The sequence below is a fragment of the Caretta caretta genome, chromosome 3 (genome assembly GCF_965140235.1).
Source record: "Caretta caretta isolate rCarCar2 chromosome 3, rCarCar1.hap1, whole genome shotgun sequence".
Classification (NCBI taxonomy): Eukaryota; Metazoa; Chordata; order Testudines; family Cheloniidae; genus Caretta; species Caretta caretta.
Genome location: NC_134208.1, coordinates 62,538,125 through 62,558,273, shown reverse-complemented (window position 1 = coordinate 62,558,273; position 20,149 = coordinate 62,538,125). Strand labels below are relative to the sequence as shown.

The 20,149-nt window shown below is 44.1% G+C and overlaps 1 protein-coding gene across 4 annotated transcripts in view; it reads left to right on the top strand.

Moving 5' to 3' along the window:
• PHIP (PHIP subunit of CUL4-Ring ligase complex) overlaps positions 1-20,149 on the top strand; it is a 309,729-nt gene that overhangs the window by 115,445 nt on the left and 174,135 nt on the right. For all 4 annotated transcript variants that reach the window (XM_048845170.2, XM_048845168.2, XM_048845171.2 and 1 more), the window contains 4 exons: positions 3,227-3,297; positions 4,099-4,199; positions 4,288-4,328; positions 5,447-5,545. In XM_048845170.2, coding sequence (XP_048701127.2) covers positions 3,227-3,297; positions 4,099-4,199; positions 4,288-4,328; positions 5,447-5,545 — 312 coding nt within the window. The remainder of the gene's footprint in view (positions 1-3,226; positions 3,298-4,098; positions 4,200-4,287; positions 4,329-5,446; positions 5,546-20,149) is intronic.

Below are 20,149 nucleotides of genomic sequence, written 5' to 3'. Positions count from 1 at the left end.
TACGGCTCTCTAAAAAGTTTTCATTTACTAGGAAAGATGGGAGAAGCTGAGGAATCTTATCAAAATGGTAATCCCATGTTCACATGCTTCTGTGATCAGTAGATTCCAGTATAGATGTTCCTCAGTGGGCTTGTGTTCTTATGAAGTCAGTACAGATTTTATTCCTATTCCTCCCTCAGTCACTTCACTCACTACTCCTGCGGGAATTCTGCACTACTGTGTGCACGCAGAATTCATGTTCCCTGCAGATTTCTTTGCTTCCCCTCACAATCCCTGTGCATCCAGACCCCTGTATACCCAGACCTCCTCTGCACCCAGAACCCCGCACTGAGCCCCCCCCACCCGAACCCCCACCCCACTGAGCCTCACTTCCTACAGTCAGCACCCCGAACCCCACCCTCCTTCACCCAGACCAGCCCCCACCCTGATGAACCCCCTGCACCCAGACACTCAACCAGTTGCACCTAAACCCCCACCACACCAGCACCCGGACCCCCAGCTAAGCCCTCCAGACTCCCTGCTGAGTCCCATCCCCCCTCACCCAGATTCTGGAGAATATGGTCCAAACAACAGCAAAGACAGTAAAAACTGGTTACACGTCAGTATAATTCAATATGGTATCAAGGCTCAGCTCCTGTATCTAGACCCCCCTTATGTGCTGGTCATGAAAGGCAACACCTCAGCCATGTCATACATCAACAGACAAGATGAAACAAGATGCACAGCACAGGTCAATAAAGAGAAACTCACTTTCTGATGCCTTGGGCGGAGGAGAGTTCACTGTCAGCCTGCTTCCTTCACATATAAAGGAAAATATTACAGGCGACTGGCTCAGCAGCTAGACAGATTACTCACAATGGAAACTACTTGTAGATTTATTCATTTTTTTTGTTGATCTGTGTTTTCTCCACCTGAATCACAGCGTTCACATGTTCTTCTCTCATTGGCAGGATTACAAAACCAAGGCAACAAGATGTCTTATCACAAAATTGGTCAAGAGGATTCCTGAACCCTTTCTCTCCTTTTCATCTTCCCACTAGAACACTATAAAAGATCATACAAGAACCGACATTGGTGATTTTGGTGGTCCCATTTTGGAGAACTAAATCTCTGCACAGTGCTCTTCCATAGGATCTTATCCTGGTTCTTCATGACCTTACTGGCCTCCACTGGAATCGTTCGTGAGGTTGTCTCAGTACTTCTTCACAACTGAAATGGCTTTTTGATAGCAGTCACTTCTGCTCACAGGGATCTTTCTCCTGGGAACCTTAATACTACACTTTCCGTAAAGATAAAGTGGTACTCAGAACCAATCTTGGCTTCATACCAAAGATTAACTCATAGTTGCATGGAGCACAGGAAATTGTCATTCAATCCTTACATCCAGCTCCCTCTCACCCCAAAAAGAATTCTGGCATATTTTGGATATCTGCACAACTCTCAAAATAAATATTAATTTTACAGACCAGAAATATGCTGTTTTTGCTCTGTGATTCAGTGTCAAAGGGAAAAGAAGATCTTAATCTTCCAATTCCAGCTGGCTAAGGCATTGTATCTTGGAGGCCTGCAAGTCAAAGTATAACTTCCTCTTCCAAAATCAGAGTGTGCATGTATGCTTGCACACATGCTATCTCTTTTTCAGGTCTGTGGTAACTCAGTGGACAGAAAGATTCATTTCATATGAGAGAATCTGTAAAGCTAGCCACCTGGTCCTCTGTGTAAGCCATCTCCAAGTTCTCCAAGCTGGGCATTTAATCATCAGTCGATACCACCTTTAGTAAATGGGTGCTCCATGCTGTAGTGTCCTAATAACAATTAAGAAGGGATTATCCTATTTTGCATAACCCCTTCTAATAACAATTAAGAAGGGATTATCCTATTTTGCATATGTATTTTTCCCACTCTGAGTGGATACTGTTATGAAAATCCCAGTGTCATGGATCTGTGGCCCTCATTACAAACAAGAATAGGAAAACACATATATGTTTTACTTTTGGAATAATGAGGTTCATAGTTTTAGTCCACCTTGAACGCGGTGTTTCTTTGGGAAAGATACAGGATTATTAGTTGGTACTTAAAATCTATTTCTTCATTGCAATCTTTGCTTAGTATGGGGACTGGTAGTATTGATATATAGCAATATATAGTGATTAGAGATTTTCTTGGCTGAGGAAGTGTTGCAGCTGGCATGCTTCTTGGAGGTGGAGCCACTGACTGACAGGTCTGGTTTACCTCTAAGGCCGCACAGAGCAGAAACTTAATGTCAGAGATCTATGGACCTCATTACTCTTAGAAATGAAATTTTCAGTAAGGTATGAATACATTTTCCTATTTTCTTACGTGAAAGGAAAGCCTACATAATTTTAATGTAAGTATTTAGAGTTTAGTATAAATCAACTACAACAAGGACCACATGTATGTGTAAGTGCTGCTCTCCACTGAGCTCTCAGATTGGAGATGGTATAGTATGCAAAACCTACTGTTTTGAGGCTGCCACAGTATATATGTAAAATCAGAGAGTAAGGATTAAAAGAACAAACATCTGGATTTTCTTGATTTTAATTTTTTTATTTTTATGCCACAGGATTAGACCATTAAAGCTCTAGTTGACATTTCTACTACTCATAGCAGATACTGAAATGTCCAAAAGGGAACAAATATATGGAAGTTACATAGGAGATCATGATGCTTTTTGAAATTTTGGGGCAATGTGATGATAATGCTACCTACAAAGAATATAGATTTTCTGCAAAGTCTGGTCTATTTTTAATACCTGTTCCTTTATTCAACATATCTTTTTATTAAACAACTTCTAGCTTTCTTTTTCGTGTGCTGTGTAAAGGGGTTTTTGCTCTTTGAAAGCCGTGGAACAGCTGAGGTCACATGTATTCATTGGTTTAAAACACAGCGCTATTGATGTCCACCTCTTTTTCTTGAAAGTGGCTTTTGGCATGGTTTTGTGTAAGAATATAGTGCAACTCATTAAGTGTGCTAGAAATCTGTGATACATGCAGACTGTAGTCCATCTAGAGGTTTTGTAATTTCCACGAGATCAGATCATGAAGCATAGTGACATAAAATTGTTTATAAATGGCTAGCCATCTGTTACTTCATGTTTAATTTTGTTCTTCTGTACTTATTTTTGAGATACAGACTTGCTTCTGATTATGATAATATCCCTAAGGAAAAAAATGATTTTTTTATTTAATTATTTTCTTATTTGTAGTCAGAGGCCAACAAAGTTTATGGAACGTCCTCGCCCTGGAGTTCAAATGATCTGTTCTTCCTTTAGTGCTGGTAAAGGATTTTATTTTCTACCTCTTTAATATAAGGATTTTTAATAAGGCATTTAAGGAGCTTAGTAAAATATAGTACTACTACAGTGTGTGTACTTAGTTGGATGGGCTCTACTGAAGAAACATGCTATATAAGAGCTCAGAATTATTATTAATAATAGATTTTCATATTGTGTGCATAGACAATTTGCTATATAGGAATACTTGGGTATCATTAGGTATAAAATCTAGTTAATGTGTTCTTGTGATTTAGTTTCCTCCAAGTTAAATGTGTACTGAGCATAGGGGAGAGCATCAAAGGATTTGTTTACACGTCATGTACAGAAGTTTTTATAAGGGACTTGGACAAGTAGAGTTAAAAACTGGACCTAAGCTTCTAAGTATTTTTGAAATTCTGCTTCCAATGACCAGAGAGAATTCAAATCTTCTGTTGAGTTTGGAAACCAACTCCCTTTGTCCATGTCCTCTTTAAAAATAAATAAATACATAAAATCCTACATTTGTTTTGCTTATGAAAAGTTACTTTAAAAAATAGAATGGCTTAATATTGTTTTGAGAAAAATTAGGAATATGTAATCATTTGTGTACATGTAAAAATTTTATAACATGTTTGGTGTCTCAGATTTTTCATGTAATTTTGAATATTAAATAAACAGATAATGAAAAATGAGTCAACATAGGTATAACTTTTTATGGTAATAAAAATAAACTTTAATATATTTAATGTCATTGACAACTTTCAAATAATGTTACATTGCCTTTTTCCTCATTACTATTGCTTATTTGTGCTTATCTTTCTTAGGTGGAATGTTTTTGTCCACTGGAAGTACAGATCACATCATTAGGGTTTATTTCTTTGGATCAGGTCAGCCAGAGAAGATATCAGAGTTGGAGTTTCATACTGTAAATACTATTTTAAAATTACATAAGTATTTGATTAAAATGTGTTGATAGATGGAATTCACTGGTAATTTCTGTATTCTTTATATAGGACAAAGTTGACAGCATTCAGTTTTCTAACACTAGTAACAGGTAAGCAAGCGAATATTTGTATGTTTTTATTTCAGGACAATTTTTGCAACCTCACGAAAATAATTTCCAAATGTCAGTTGTTTTCTCGAGTTTGTTAGAAATATTTTGCTGTATGTTTTGAAGCATTCTATGTCAACTTATATTTAAAGGTAATCTGCAATATTTAGTAATTTTTATGGGTCATCATTAGATTTATTTAAAATAATTAAATAAAATGGCTTCCTCTTTATCATCACTTTTGTTACAAGTCCCTAATGCTTAGTTACTTAATGACCAAATTTTTTGTGGGTTATGAAGAGATGAAAGGTGCATTGGTACACTTTGGAAATATTTCTAGTATACTTTATCAATTGTCCTAGAAGGCTATTTAAATAGCATTTTTAGTAAGTGGCAACTTGATTCACAGCAAAAATGATCAGGTAGGGTAAGGAAGAGCATTCTGGACAGTGTTTGCTTGAAAATCATGAGGAGTAGATATTTATTTATAAATATCACAATAATTTGTAAAGCTCTTCTGGATGGTTGACATGAAAGATAAGGAAAGAAATTTAAATTCATTAGGAAGGCTACCATTTCCCCCACTGACAATTAGTGTTCCAATATGCAATTTTATCATGATATAAACTGCTCTAAACTGAGCTTGGGAGAGTTCCACTAGGTTTTTCCAACTTAAGCCATCAGGGAGAAAAAAGTTCAATTTAGATATCATAGCAACTACGACAAAATACACAGTTCCAAATTACTTCAGGGATAGGTTTTGCTTGTTGAAATAAGGTGTGTCTTTACCTTTAATTTCTGCTTTCCTGGCATCTTGGCCTTTTGCACCACTTAGCTTCTGCACTGGGACTGTATGAAGGGAGGGGGCATTGGCTTAGCATCTGTATAGAGTTACCCTGATGTCTCCACTGTGGTCCCACATTCAACAGAGCAAAGAGTGAAGTGCATGTCATCCAAAATCAGCAGTGCAGAGTTTTTGAAATAACAGGTATATTGGTTCGTTTGTGTAGTACATTACAGAATAAAAACCTAATGATTAACAGCATTTTCTCTCCATAATCAATTTTCATATGAACCGGCTTACCTCTGATTGATATTGAATGGTAATTTTTCTTTTGTAGGTTTGTGAGTGGAAGCCGTGATGGGACAGCACGCATATGGCAATTTAAGCGAAGGGAGTGGAAGAGTATTTTGTTAGATATGGCTACTCGTCCAACAGGGTAAGCAACATCAAATGGTTGGCTTTCAAATGGTCTGCATCAAATGGTGCAAATTTGAAGTGTGTTCAACCCTAATGCTATTTACTGACATAGCACCTAATCACTTAAGAGGAGTTAAATATAAAGCATATTGTTCTGAAGCAGGGATTTCAACTTTATTTTTTAAATATATTTGTCTACATATTCAGCTGCTCAAGCTAGTTCTTCTTAGATGCACCTTAACTCCTGTTTGCACTACTGTTTCATTAAGAGGTCAAAGGAAAACTGCTGCTAAAATCTTCCAGCCACGGAGCTAGCAAAGCATATGGGTGATTTTCTAGAGACTCATGTTAAAGAACCTACATATGTTTCTGGAGCAAAGAGGCAAAGGCCAAGTCTGCACTTAAAACTTTTGCCGGAATAGTGATGTCAGTTTGGGGAGGGTGATTTTTTTTTAAGACTTTTTTTAAAACACTGTGCAAAAACCCTAGTGCAGATGCATTCATACTGGCAAAAAAGTGCTTTTGCCAGTATAACTTATTTTGTTCAGGGAACTGGTATAAGTTATACTGTCAAAAAGCACTCTAGGAGGGTTTGTTGGTGTAGTAATATCTGTATAGCTATCATTGGTAAACTTTTTGTACTGTAGACTAGGTCAAAGTTTAAGTAAAAGCATGAGATGGTACTACCAGACAGAAAGAAAAACAGGCTTTGTTTGCCTTTGTGACTTAAGATCTGTGACAACTGTGTGTCTGCACTTTCTCTCCAGGAAATACCAATGATTCTAAGTAACCAAACAGCTCTTTCAAAACAGAGTACATTTATTTAAGGATAAAAATATACAGAAAAATACATATAAGACAGTAAAAGGATCTAAATACTTCATCAGCATCCCCCATCAGTCCTATGGAGATCCTGACAGGTTCCAGACCTTTCAGCATGGTTGTGTCCCCCTTTGAACAAAATGCCTTGTTCATTTGTTGAATCAAAAGGACCCCTGTTGGGTCAAGCTGGCCCTTTATACCCCAAGTTCTTTCTTTGTCTCCTGTGTTTCTTGAAGCCTCGCCTGAACCAGTATATGCAAATTACCCCAACATGTGGTACTTCTCTGGTTTTGTTCATAGTCCCATGGACTGCAGTAGTTATTCTGCACAGTTTTTAGTTCCTGGAGAACATAGGATAACCCTGTCTCATTAAGTAGAATACAGTCACTAGCCTACAATGATCCATATAACATTCATGAAGTTAATACTATAGTCTGCAAAGATAGTGCATGTGGTTGCAATTTCTATCTCTGTCTCCTACCCTTTTGCAAAACTGCCAGCTTCCTCCTGGACATCTTCTAAGCTTTGTCTGTGCTGAGGAAGTTTAGAAATAAATTTTTCATCAGTTCAGCTTCACTGAATGGAGACCTCATGTAGACAAGATTCAGGTGGCTTCCAGTATTTTTACCCCCATAGGTTTAACTAATGCAGTGGTTTAAAAAAAAAGGCGAAGAAAAAAAGCCAGAAGCCTCCAGAACCTTGTTTATATTAACGTGCCTTTTGGTGGAGCAGAATTAGTGAGATATAGCCTGTGATGCAGTCATACATTAATACAGAAATCAGCTGGACATAGAAAACTGAAAATGTGGGACTGTGAATAAAGCTTATTATCAAAATGCAAGCGTTTATAGTACTCTAGTACTGATTATTTTATTCATTTTCATATTTAATTTAAAAATCTCCATTTGGTAATTTTAAATTAAGTTTCTACAGTTTTATCACATCTGCTTCACCAGAGTGCTGTAATGAGTCTTGCCACAAAATGTAGATCGTTTACTAGAGTATATAGGGCTTGTTCGCTTCTGATTCTTGTTCTGTATATTGTGCTTCTACTTTTATACCAGCTGTCCTAACAAATTTGCAGAATTGTGTCTTTTCAACACACATTAGTATAGATTAGAATGATTGCTTCTCTTCTTGCTACTTCAGCTTCTTCCTTAGCATCCATACAGGCTTTGAGCTGACATGTTACCAGTATTCAGCTCAGCAGCACTATTACTAGGATTAGGTTGAGCAGTGTAATTAGTTTCTTTTCAAAATCACTAAAAGAACTGCAGAATTTCTTTCCTTGATGAAAAGATGATCAGGTACTTCTCTTTGACAAGAGTGTTGGGAGAATTTATTGAAAACATCAAAAGACATTGTCAGTCAAATTTGTTGAGGGTTTTCACACTTGAACAACTTTCATATTTGACTGAAGGAATATGCCATAGCCCCAGAAGTTGGAATGCAAGGGACAGAATAAACCCTCTTCAGAACAATTTTCTAGTGGAATAAATCCACCCTCTTGGATTCTGTAATGCTGGGGTTGTGCACCTGCTGGTGACTACTTGGAGCCAGCTTCTGAAGATTTTTTGGGTTTTTTAGTGGTAGGAAGACATGTCAAGGGTTGGTTGAGTAAAGCCTGAAGTTTTCTATACTCTCCCCGTGAGGCCAAAATCTTTCCTTACCTACTGGATGTTTTCTTTCCCATCCTTTTTCTCATTCTTTCACCTTCCTGTGTTGTCTTCTTTTGCCCTTAAAATTTTTTAATGTTGTTACTAGGACCCACAATGATGAAGGAAGCAGATCTGTTTAGGCATTTATATTGTACTCAACAGCATAGCATCTGAGCAACACATTGCTGGCATTCCTGAGTCATGGTTTGATTGCTGCCTGCTCTGATCATACTATAGCCTAAACCATTGCCTTTGCTTTCTAGCTGGCCTTCCCTTGTTTTTTCTCCCACCAAGTCATTCAGTCAAGTTTCCTTCACTCTGACTCTTCCCCCTTTTCAGTCATACAAAGGGCAAGACTAAACACATTTAGCCTTACCCCCGACCCCGCTCTAGTCCCAAAATGTAGTAAATAAGCCCCTTAGAACAGGTAATAAAAGAAATCCTGATCTCTAAAGTAGTGGTTCTCAATTTTTTTGTTAGGTTTCAGAGTAACAGCCGTATTAGTTTGTATTTGCAAAAAGAAAAGGAGGACTTGTGGCACCTTAGAGACTAACCAATTTATTTGAGCATAAGCTTTCGTGAGCTACAGCTCACTTCATCGGTGAAGTGAGCTGTAGCTCACGAAAGCTTATGCTCAAATAAATTGGTTAGTCTCTAAGGTGCCACAAGTCCTCCTTTTCTTTTTGCGAATTTTTTTGTGATAGCGACTACTTTCTCACAGTGAGTCTCTGAGTGCTACCCCCCTTATACATTAAAAACACATTTTTTATATTTAACACTATTTTAAATGCTAAATTTATAAGCCTATTGTTTAAAATGAATTTACCTTTTCTCACCGCCTTTAAATTAAGACTAAAACATATTTTAATTAAATTATTGTTTTAAGCAGAAATGTTATTTTTTAAAAATAGTTACTGTTTAATATTGTGGGGGGCATGAAGAAACTTTGTCAATATCACTTGATTTGCTAGTTAGCTTGGAAGGCTGTGAAAAGTGATATTAACAAACATACAAATATCACTTTTCACAGCAGACTTGCTAGCTAGTAAGTCTTCTGTGAAAAGTAATATTTGTATGTTTGTTAATACCACTTTTCACAGCCTCCCAGCTCTGAAGGCAGTACCACAGTCAGCAGCAGTGCAGAAGTATGGGTGACAATGGGGTGCTAGTAAGTCTGCTGTGAAAAATGATATTAATAAACATACAAATATCACTTTTCACAGCAGGCTTACTAGCGCCCCATTGCCACCCTTACCTCTGCGCTGCTGGTGGTGGCAGGTGCGGTGTTCAGAGCTGAGCAGCTGGAGAGCAACGACTGCGGGCCAGGCGCCCAACTCTGAAGGCAGTGCAGCCACCAACAGCAGTGCAGAACTGCAGAAGTAAGAATGGCAATGACATATGATGCTCTCCTTACTTCTGCGTAACATTTGACCTTTGTGCTGGTAAGGGTGGCTACGGGGGGCTAAGGCAAATTTTGGGGTGGCTATAGCTCCCGCAGACCCCCCTAGTGCCACCCCTGCCTGTGTGTCTGACTATTAAAATTTTTTTTTTGGCCAGTCTCAGTGTTATGATTGGTCTGCTGTTTAATGCAGCTCTTCAGCTGCTGAACAGTCAAGCCCTCTAATGTTGTCTCAGTCCCAGAGCTGTCCTGAGGGAAAATGGCACCCTGGGCAAACTTCTATTTTGGCACCCTTTCTTTGGAGGTGGAGTGGGATTGGGGGTGGAGCTGGGCTGGAGGGGCTTGGGCTGTCAGCCCCGTCCATGGTGGGGCTCGGGCTGTCAGCCATGCGTGGAGCTGTCAGCTTACAACCCCCTACATGCTAACCTTGCAACCCCCAGTTTGAGTACCCCTGCTTTAAAGGGATAAATTATCTTCAGAGTAGGGCCAGAATCCTACTCTTATTCATTCTTTTCATCCTGTATGGAATGACTCTGATTGTCTGATGAAGGCTAACTTGACTGCATTTTCGTAGTCATTAAGACATCAGACACTAAAAAGAAATCAAAATCTTCTATGGTTCTTCTTAAAAAGAAGCAACTTAAATGATACACTATATGTTATCAGTGACAGTTTTTTTAAAAGTGGTGCACAGGGTGGATAAAAATCATAGAAAAACTGATCTTATTTTTTAACCTGATTTTTAAAATTTTAGTTTTTTTCATTTACATTTTTAATTTATGTGTTGACAGTTCTTTATAAAATGGGAATCAAGTAATCTTAAAACGCTAAAATGGATGTTTTGTACTTGCTTCCTAATTATAAATAGAATTTCAGATTTTACATAGTGATATTTTTCTATTAAATTGCATATTCCGTAAGCTTGACCCATGCGGCAGCAAGTCTCAGAGCTGAATCAACTGACTCAGGCTTGCACTAAGGGGCGAAAAATAGTAGTGTAGATTTTTGTGCTTAGGCTGGAGCCCAGGCTCCGAGACCCACTGCTTCGACAGGTTCCAGAGTCCAGGCTCCAACCCAAGCCCAAACATCTATCCTGCTATTTTTATTGCTGTTGTGCAAGGTCACTTCATTTGACCTGAACTCTGAAACTCGCTCCTGCATTGTTGTTTTTTCAGTGTAAACATACTGTTAGACACTTGGGTGCTTTTCAAAATTCTGCCCAACATTGTATTTTTCAATATTTTGTTTTCTATCTCGAGCAGTTTTGTCAAAAGTCAAAGAGGATACTCTGGCAGTGGCATTAAAAAAACAAAACAGAATGTATAACTTAATAACTTTATAAAATTTCAATCACACAGATTTTCAAATTAGTTTTACAAAGCCTCAATCTGATTTAAATCAATTTTTTTTTAAAATGATCCATTATTGTAAATGCCTTGATTTTTAAATAATTCAACCCTGATGGCTCACTGTTTCCTCCACCTATCCCTGCTTGCCTACAGTCTTAACACATAAGTAGTACAAAGTGTAATTTTTAAAACTCCTCTCTTCCTAAGGTGAACCATTCAAGTTTTCAACAGATTAAAACCCAGTAATTCCAGCAAAAGATGCAACTTCCCTCAGGGTCAATGAACAAGCACATATACAACACAATTTGCATAGAGTTTATGAAAAAAGAAAAGGAGTACTTGTGGCACCTTAGAGACTAACAAATTTATTTGAGCATAAGCTTTCGTGAGCTACAGCTCACTTCATCGGATGCATTCAGTGGAAATGTAGCTCACGAAAGCTTATGCTCAGATAAATTTGTTAGTCTCTAAGGTGCCACAAGTACTCCTTTTCTTTTTGCGAATACAGACTAACACGGCTGCTACTCTGAAACCTGTCATTATGCAAGGCATAGCGTTTATGAAGTACCTGTTACTGCCTTTTGGACCTGTGTCGTGTCAGTATGATTTGTGCATGTTATAAGGCCACAGTAGTTAAATTTGCCAGGACCTTTCTGTCAGTGTGGGTCCCCACACTCCCTGTTTTCTATCTGACTGTACCCCACTCAGTCACAGCTTCCAGAATATCATCATTATCGTCTTTCCTTTGACTTACATATTTCTCACACCTGGTAACAAACATCAAGACTGAGTAAATTGAAACTCATAAAATGGCAATCATTAGCTCCTTCATGTCAAAATATTTCATTTCCAGAGGGAAAATCGCTCTCTTCTAATTCAGGAAATTTCTCCAAGATGTTTTTCTATGCTTCATAGATCTCAAAGAAGCATATATCTTTCTCACTTTAGTTATTTTTTGAGTAGATGCAGATGTGTATTCCAAGTAGGCGTGTGTGCGCCCCGCATGACAGAGCTGGAGACTTTCGCCTAGCAGTACCTGTAGATGAACGGCACTAGTGCCTCATGCCTGTAGCCTCTCCTCTGGCTAAATGAGTTGGTGCTGGCGCCACGCCTTCCCCCCACCCCCCCAGTTTGTTCCCACCACCAGTTGGCTGTAGTTGGAGCTCTGAGCAGTTGTTGCTTCACAGTCTTGCAAATTTATATTTTAGCCTAGTTTTGTTGTATATAGTTCCTAGCTAGTTAGTTAGTAGTGGTAGTTAAAAGTTATAGTGTATAGTATAGTGGTAGAGGTAGTGCTCCCTGGTAATGTTCTCAGTAGGGTTCAAGCATTGCCCTTCATGTGGAGTGGTGATTCCTAACAGTGACCCCCACAAATGGTCCTTATTCTGCCTTGGCGAAGCCCACCTTAAGGAGCACTGTTCAGTCCGCAGATTGTTCAAGAAGCGGACTCAGGTGGCGTGGGACCTTTGCCTTAGCAGCACCTGCTTGAGCAGGCCATTAGGCTTGACCCCATACCGAGGCCTTCCTCGGGCTGCAGATTGCCCTCCAGCTGAGAAAGTGCTGCTGCTTTCCATTCCGGGGCAAGGGCCTCTCTGAAGAAGCATGGGAACCTTTCTTCATCGTCGGCACCTCAAAAAGAGGTTGCATAAGACAGATTGGGAGCACTCCAGATCCCGGGGTGACTCTTCTGCATCCCCTAAGAAAAACATGGACTGGCAAGAGACCGGCTCCGGTGCGCGGTATGGTGCTGGTGCTTGTGCTTCTGATCCTCCCTCAGTACAAGGTAGGGAAGGCACTGAGTCTGGTACTGATAGGAATGGTGCTGGTACTGACAGTATCAGTGGTGTCGCTGTACCAGGCTGTTCTACCTTTCAGTCCCATCCTTGCTGCTGGTTCAGGACTTCACTAGTCTGGTGGCTGTGATGGGTCCCCAGTTGGAGCATGCTGCTGAAGTCTCAGCACTGCACCAGAAAGCACTGCTTCTGGGGATTGGCATGGATATGGTACTGAAGACAGTACAAGATTCTTCGGTACTGGGCCCTTCCTTGGTACCGACACAGTCAATGCCGCAAATGACATCGACGCACGTGGGTGCTCCAGTACCATTGTTTGCATTTGCCTTTGATGACCTTGCCTGCGACACTGATCTTCCAGTGGTGCTGACTTCAGCGTGGCGCCAATCCCAAACTCGTTCTGGGCTATGGATGAATTAGATCACCTGTTGGCTCCCTCTGGAGTCACCCCTCCCATGTCTCTGAGACTTTTCTTTTTCAGACTCGGGCTCCTCATTCTCCTGCTCCACTTCACCTGAGGGCATCCTGGGGACAACAGTAGACTAAGGCAGCTAGCAAGCTTGGCATGCACCTCAAGACCAGAATGGAGATCCCTGGCCCAGTGTCTACTGGGTACCAATGCCTTACTAATACCAGAGGCCACCTTGGGCTCAGTGGGAAGCTCCTTGGTCTCAGACATCTCACTCGTTGTCAGGGTCGAGATCCTCTGCTTGTGCGCTATTGGTGGCTGAAGACCAGTTGTAAGACCAGATGCCTGCGGTTCCCCTTCCCGTGAAGCCACTGGAGTTTCCTCATCCAAAGATGCTGCCCCAGGACAATGCAATGTCTTCCCCTTCCATCCCAGAGGACTTTAGGGTATACCAGGACCTGTTATTTCAGGTGGCTTTGTCCGTGGGTATTCAGGCATCATTTCTCCAGAATACCCATAAACACATGGACATTCTCCAACCCTCTGTCCCTAGGGGAGTGGCCCTTCTGATTAACGAGTCACTCCTCAAGCCTGTGAAGGCTCTTTGGTGTACACTAGCCTTGGCCATGCACTTGGAGAAGTGTTGTTTTGTTCCGGTACAGGGATACGAGGGATTTTATTCCTACACATCCCCAAACTCATGACTGTGAATGACAGGGCACAGCAGGACAGATTCATGTCCTGCCCCAAAGACAGAGACTTGAAGTGCCTAGATCTTCTAGGCAGGAAGATACCCACCTCATCATCACTTCAGATGAGTATTGCAAACGAGCAAGCCAAACATGGCTAAATATGACTTCCTTAGCTGGTAGGCTATGGCTATGTTTGAGCAACTGTTGCCTGAGGTGTTTGTCACTAAGGGCTGCATGGTGGCAAAAATGTTGTTGCAATCTGCCCTTGATGTGGTGGACACTTCAGACAGGGCTGGGGCCTTCGCAATTATTATGAGGATGGCTTCCTGGCTCCAGAACTTGGAGATTATGCTGGCAGTCCAGCAAACAATTGAGGACTTGCCCTTGGATGACCAAACCTTGTTTTTGGACAAGACTGATGAAACTCTGCATTCTTTCAAGGATTTGAGGGCTAGCTGGGGGTGTGTATGGCATCTATGCAGAGATACAGGCCACAGCAACCCTTTGTGTGTCCTTCCCCCTGAGACAGCAGTGCTACCCAGAAAAGGGATAGATCTCACAAGATGAAGCTTATGGACCGCAAGCTCAGGACCCAGCTGCTCTGCGCACCCTCCTTCGGCGTCTGCTGAGCGTCCATTTTGACGCATTGATCCAGAGCACAGGTCCAGTTGTTCTTTCTCCCTCGTCATCCCACCAATTCTTTTGTGGACAGACTGGCTTGCCTTTACAATGCCTGAGTCTTGTTAATGTCTGGCAGCTGGGTCCTAGACACTTTCAGATTGGGCTACGCCATCCAGTTTCTCTCTATGCTTCCTCCTCATCCCTCTTCAGGGACCCATCTCATGAAATACTGCTTTTTGAGCAGGTCAGCTCTCTGATAGCATTGGGAGCAGTGGAGGAGGTTCTGCAAGAACACTACGGTTGCAAGTTCAACTCCCGGTATTTCCTGATACTGAAATCCAAGGGCAGGATGAGGCCCATCCTTGACCTCCATGGACTCAATAAGTTAATCAAACATGTGCGGTTCTTCTTCGAGTGATTGCTCATGTGCATTCCAATAGGTGTGTGTGCGTGCACCCCATGCACGATCGCCAGAAGCTTTTCCTGTTGGTTCGGCTGTGGAGACCCCAGAGTGGTACCTTCGTGGCGGTGTATATATGTCCCTGCCGACCCGCCGCTTGCTCAGTTCCTTCTTACCGCCCGTGACGGTCGTTCGAACAGCTTAGTCTCTTGCTTTGTAAGTGCCTTACGTAGTGGTTCCCTTGTTTCTAATGTAAATAGTTTTTTGTTAGTTGTTAATAGTTGTAGATTAGATTAGTTTAGTTTACTTCAGGGGGTTTCCCCCCATTCTACTCTCCCCGGCACCAGGGCACGCCTCGGTCGGAGGGGTTTAAAGCGTGCAAGAGGTGTGCAAAACCTATGCCAACAAGTGATCCGCACGCCGCCTGTCTCAAGTGCCTTGGGGAGGGTCATCAGACAGATAAGTGCCCTATTTGCAGGAGCATTGGACCCAGGACTAAGAGGGAGTGGGACTATCGCCTGAAGCTCCTCTTGATGGAGTCGGCCCTTCAGTAGGACCGCCATCTAGGAAGCCCTGTACACAGCGTACTCTGTGGCTAGAACCATGGCCACTGCCATCGCTATGAGGCGCAGTGCATGCCTTCAGGTTTCAGGGATTCCACCTGAGGTCCAAAATACAATTCAGGACCTCCTCTTTGACTGTGAGGGCCTGTTTGCTCAAAGTACGGACATGCGCCTGTATAGCCTGAAGGACTCACTGGCAACTCTGAAGTCTCTGGGGCTACACACCCCAGTGCCTCAGAGAAAGCCCTTTAGACCTCAGCCCCCGTCCCGTTTCTACCCGGGGCCCCCTAGGCTGGATCCACCTAGGAGGAGGGGCAGAAATAACAGGAGGCGCCCACCACAATCCTCCTCAGGCCAAGGCCAGGGTTCAACCAAACAGCCCCCCGACCCCAAGCCCAATTTTTGAAGATGCGCATGAGGACAGCGCACCAGTCGCCTTGTGTCCTTCCCCCACCTTTGTGAATCGACTCTCCTGCTTCTACTGTGCCTTGGTCTCAGATCATGTCAGACCGCTGGGTCCTCAGCACGGTTGGGGTGGGATAGTCTATCCAATTATGTTCCCTCCCGCTCTCCCACCCCCCGTGCCTGTCCCCCTTCAGGGACCTCTCTCATGAGCAACTCCTTTTACAAGAGAAACAATCACTCCTAGCTCTAGGGGCAATAGAGGAGGTTCCTCAGGAATTCAGGGGCAAGGGGTTTTACTCCCGCTATTTCCTCATCCCCAAGGCCAAGGGCGGGCTTTGGCCTATCCTGGACCTACGAGACCTCAACACATACATAAAAAAGGTGAAGTTCCGCATGGTCTCTCTGGCCGCCATCATTCCCTCCCTGGATCCAGGAGACTGGTATGCCGCCCTCGACTTGAAGGGATGTGTATTTTCACATTGCTATTATTCCAGCCCACACATGCTTTCTCAGATTCGTGGTCAGTGGCCAGCACTACCAGTTAAGGGTGCTCCCATTTGGCCCCCCGGGTGTTCACCAAATGTATGGCGGTAGTGGCAACTTTCCTCTGCAGGCACCAGGTGCAGGCATTCCCATATTTGGGCGACTGGCTCATTGAGGCCAAGTCCCAAGCACAGGTGGTGGAGCACGTATCCCTGGCCTGGGCTACGTTTCACAGGTTGGGGTTTGCACTGAATGAGCCCAAGTCCACATTGACCCCCACACAAACAATAGAGTTAATTGGCGCTCTCTTGGATTCCACGTGCGCGAGGGCGTTTCTTCTGGAACTGCATTTCAAAGCGCTCACGGACATTATCCAGACCCTCTTCCGCTTCCCCACAACTACGGCCAGGAATTCTTTGAGACTACTGGGGCATATGGCGGCCTGTACATACGTGGTACAGCATGCCAGGTTGTGCCTCCGGCCCCTCCAGACATGGTTAGCACAGGTGCACAGACCGGGCAGGGACCTGTTGGACTCAGTCATAACCCTCCTGCCTCAAATTCTCCACTCTCTCCAATGGTGGCTGTAACCACAGGTGGTTTGTGCGGGAGTACCCTTCGCAAAACCCCAACCCACGCTTTCCCTTGTCACAAACGCCTCGGTGCTCGGTTGGGGAGCGCATCTGGGCAATATCAGAACCCAGGGCCTCTGGTCCCATGCAGAGCTATCGCTGCACATCAACGTGAGGGAGCTGAGGGCGGTTTGCTTGGCATGCCAAGCGTTTCAGGCCCATCTGCAGGGCATGTGCGTATCAGTGCTCACGGACAATACTGCAGCGATGTTCTATATAAACAAACAGGGTGGTGCTCGTTCCTCTCCCCTCTGTCGGGAAGCCCTCGCGCTGTGGGACTTTTGTATCGCCCACTCCATATACCTGTAGGCGTCACACCTTCCAGGGGTGCAGAACGAGCTGGCAGATGGCTCAGTCACTTGTTTCATGGACATGAGTGGTCCCTCAGACCGGACATCACTTACTCAATTTTCCAGAGGTGGGGCTGTCCCCACATGGACCTGTTCGCGACGCAGAGCAGCAGGAAGCGTCAGAGGTTCTGCTCCTTCCTGAACCACAGCCCAGGCTCCACCGCGGAAGCCTTTCATCTGTCATGGGTGGGTCGCCTGCTGTACGCATTCCTGCCATTCCCCCTCATACACAGTGTTGTCCTCAAGACTCGTCAGGACAGGGCTTCCTTAATCCTCATAGTGCCAGCGTGGCCCCATCAGCACTGGTTCACTATGTGACCAGTAGTGCTCCCTCTCTGTCCAACCCTACTCTCACAGGACCACGGCAGTTTACAGCACCCCAACCTGGAGTCACTCAACGTCATGGCATGGAAGCTCCATGGCTGAACCCTCTTGAGCTTCAGTGCTCGCACTCGGTTAGGGAGGTCATGCTGGGGAGTAGGAAACCCTCCATTCGAGCCACATTCCTGGCTAAGTGGAAGCGTTTCTCCATTTGGTCTCGACAAAGGGGAACTGAGCTGCAATCAGCTGCAATTCCCCTTATTTTGGACTATCTTTTAGATCTCAGGCACCAAGGGTTAGTAATATCATCCCTAAGGGTACACCTCGCAGCCATTTCGGCCTTCCACCTGGGAACGGTGGGGGGTTCAGTGTTTGGTAATCCGATGGTGAGCAGGTTTCTGAAGGGCCTTGACAGATTTTATCCTCCAGTACGTCAGCCCATCCTCTCCTCTCCTCTCCCCCCCCCCCCCCCCCGGACCTCAACCTGGTCCTGTCCTCACTCATGGGGCCCCCCTTTGAGCCCATGGCTTCCTGCCTTCTCTCCTACCTTTCCTGGAAGGTGGTTTTCCTGGTGGCTATAACCTCCGCTAGGAGGGTATCCGAACTCAGGGCACTGACCTCCAAACCTCCATACATGGTATTTTATAAAGACAAGGTGTAGGTAAGCCCCCACCCTGTGTTCCTGCCCAAGGTTGTCTCCCAGTTTCATGTGAACCAGGACATATTTTTACCTGCGTTCTTCCCTAAACCCCATGCCACTCACAGGGAGTGCATGTTCCATTCCTTGGACGTTAGACGGGCCTTAGCATTTTACATTGAATGCACAAAGCCGTTTCGTAAGTCACCACAGCTCTTTATTGCTATTGCAGAAAGAATGAAGGGGCTCTCGATCTCATCACAGCGCATCTCGTCATGGATCACGTCCTGCATCAGGACTTGCTATGACCTAGTTAAAGTTCCAGCCCCGACGATTACAGCGCACTCTACCAGAGCGCAGGCAGTGTATGCAGCTTTCCTGCTGCAGGTGCCTATCCAGGACATCTGCAAGGTGGCAAGTCCACACCTTCACTTCCCACTACGCCATTACCTAGCAGGCAAGGGATGATGCTGGGTTTGGTAGGGCAGTCCTGCACTCGGCAGTTAGGCGAACTCTGACCCCTTCCCCGGGATAACTGCTTGGAAGTCACGTATTGGAATACACATGAGCAATCACTTGAAGAAGAAAAAACGGTTACTTACCTCTTGTAACTGTTGTTCTTCGAGATGTGTTGCTCATGTCCATTCCAAATCCCGCCTGCCTCCCCACTTTCGGAGTATTCCGACAAGAAGGAACTGAGCAGGCGGTGGGTTGGCAGGGACATATATACATCGCCATGAAAGCACCACTTTAGGAGTCTCCACAGCCAACCGAATGGGTACTGCTAGGGAAAAGCTTCCGGCGATTGTGCATGTGCCATGCGCGTACACACCTATTGGAATGGACATGAGCAACACATCTTGAAGAACAACAGTTACGAGAGGTAAGTAACCATTTTTTCTGTATGATCACTCTGTCAGCTAGCTTCCCTGCTTTGTCTCAGAACGACTGGTTCTTCGAGTGCTTGCACATGACTACTCTACTTCAGGTGTCTGTGCACTGTGAGCACAGTTGCTGGAAATTTTTCCCTCAGTCATATCCATTGGGTGGGCTCTAGCACCCTACAGTGCCACTTGCTTAAGCTCCCATATAAGGGGTATGGCCAACCCTGCATCTTCTCAGTTCCTTCTTTCCTACTATGACAGTTGCTGGAATTGCTCCTCTTGCTTCATCAAGCTCCCCTCAGTCGAAGACCCTTCTCTGTGGTCTTAGTTTACTACCTTCCTTTTGTTTCTTATCAGATCTTTATTTCTGATTTGGACAGATGTGAAATTGTTGAACATAGTAAGTTGCTGTTTTCGCTGTGTTAGCAGAGTCTTCATCCGCTCCCGGTACTGGACATGCCCGAGTCTCCATGTTTAAAGCCCTGTGCCTCCTGTGGCAACCCTATGGCTATGGGTGACCCAGAACTCCAGTTGTCTGAACTTCCTGGGAGAGACTCATATCACTGTCAGATCTGCTGGGACTTCAAGCCCCATACTCAGAAGTACCTGGAGACCAGGTTGAAGTCACACCTGACAGAGGCAGTACTCTGACCCTAGTTGGAGCTGAGCCAGTTAGACTTGGTATCGAGTACCTTGGAGTCGGTGCGGAGTGCTGCTCCCACCGTGAGAGTCTCTCAGCACCATTTCCTGTCATTGCTGCCGTAGAAAAGACATACGCGGCTGGCTTAGAGGGGGCATTCCCTGCCTGAAGAAAGCCAAGCAGGGGGAGCACAGCAGAATGCGACCTGAGTCTGGCTACTCCTCAGTCGCTGCTCCAAGGACAGTACTATTGACTCCATCCTGTATACAGGCTTTGCTGAGTCTGGTCCTGGGTCAACCTTCAGTACTGGAGGGACAATTGCGGCACCAGCGGGATCATGGTGCCGTCTACCTCGGAGGGTTCGGTGCAGTCAGGGACTTACTGTTGCTTTCGGTACCACTATTGGCGGTACAAGAGTTGGCACTGTCCGTGCTGGTGAGCATAAGGGAGTCTGTTGCTCCAAGCTCCTGTTTGGTACCATTGAGAGGGAATCCATCCCTGCTGGCCACGACACAAGTCTCCCCACTGTGGCACCATTCCCCGGCACTGAGTGGTATCGCCCTTC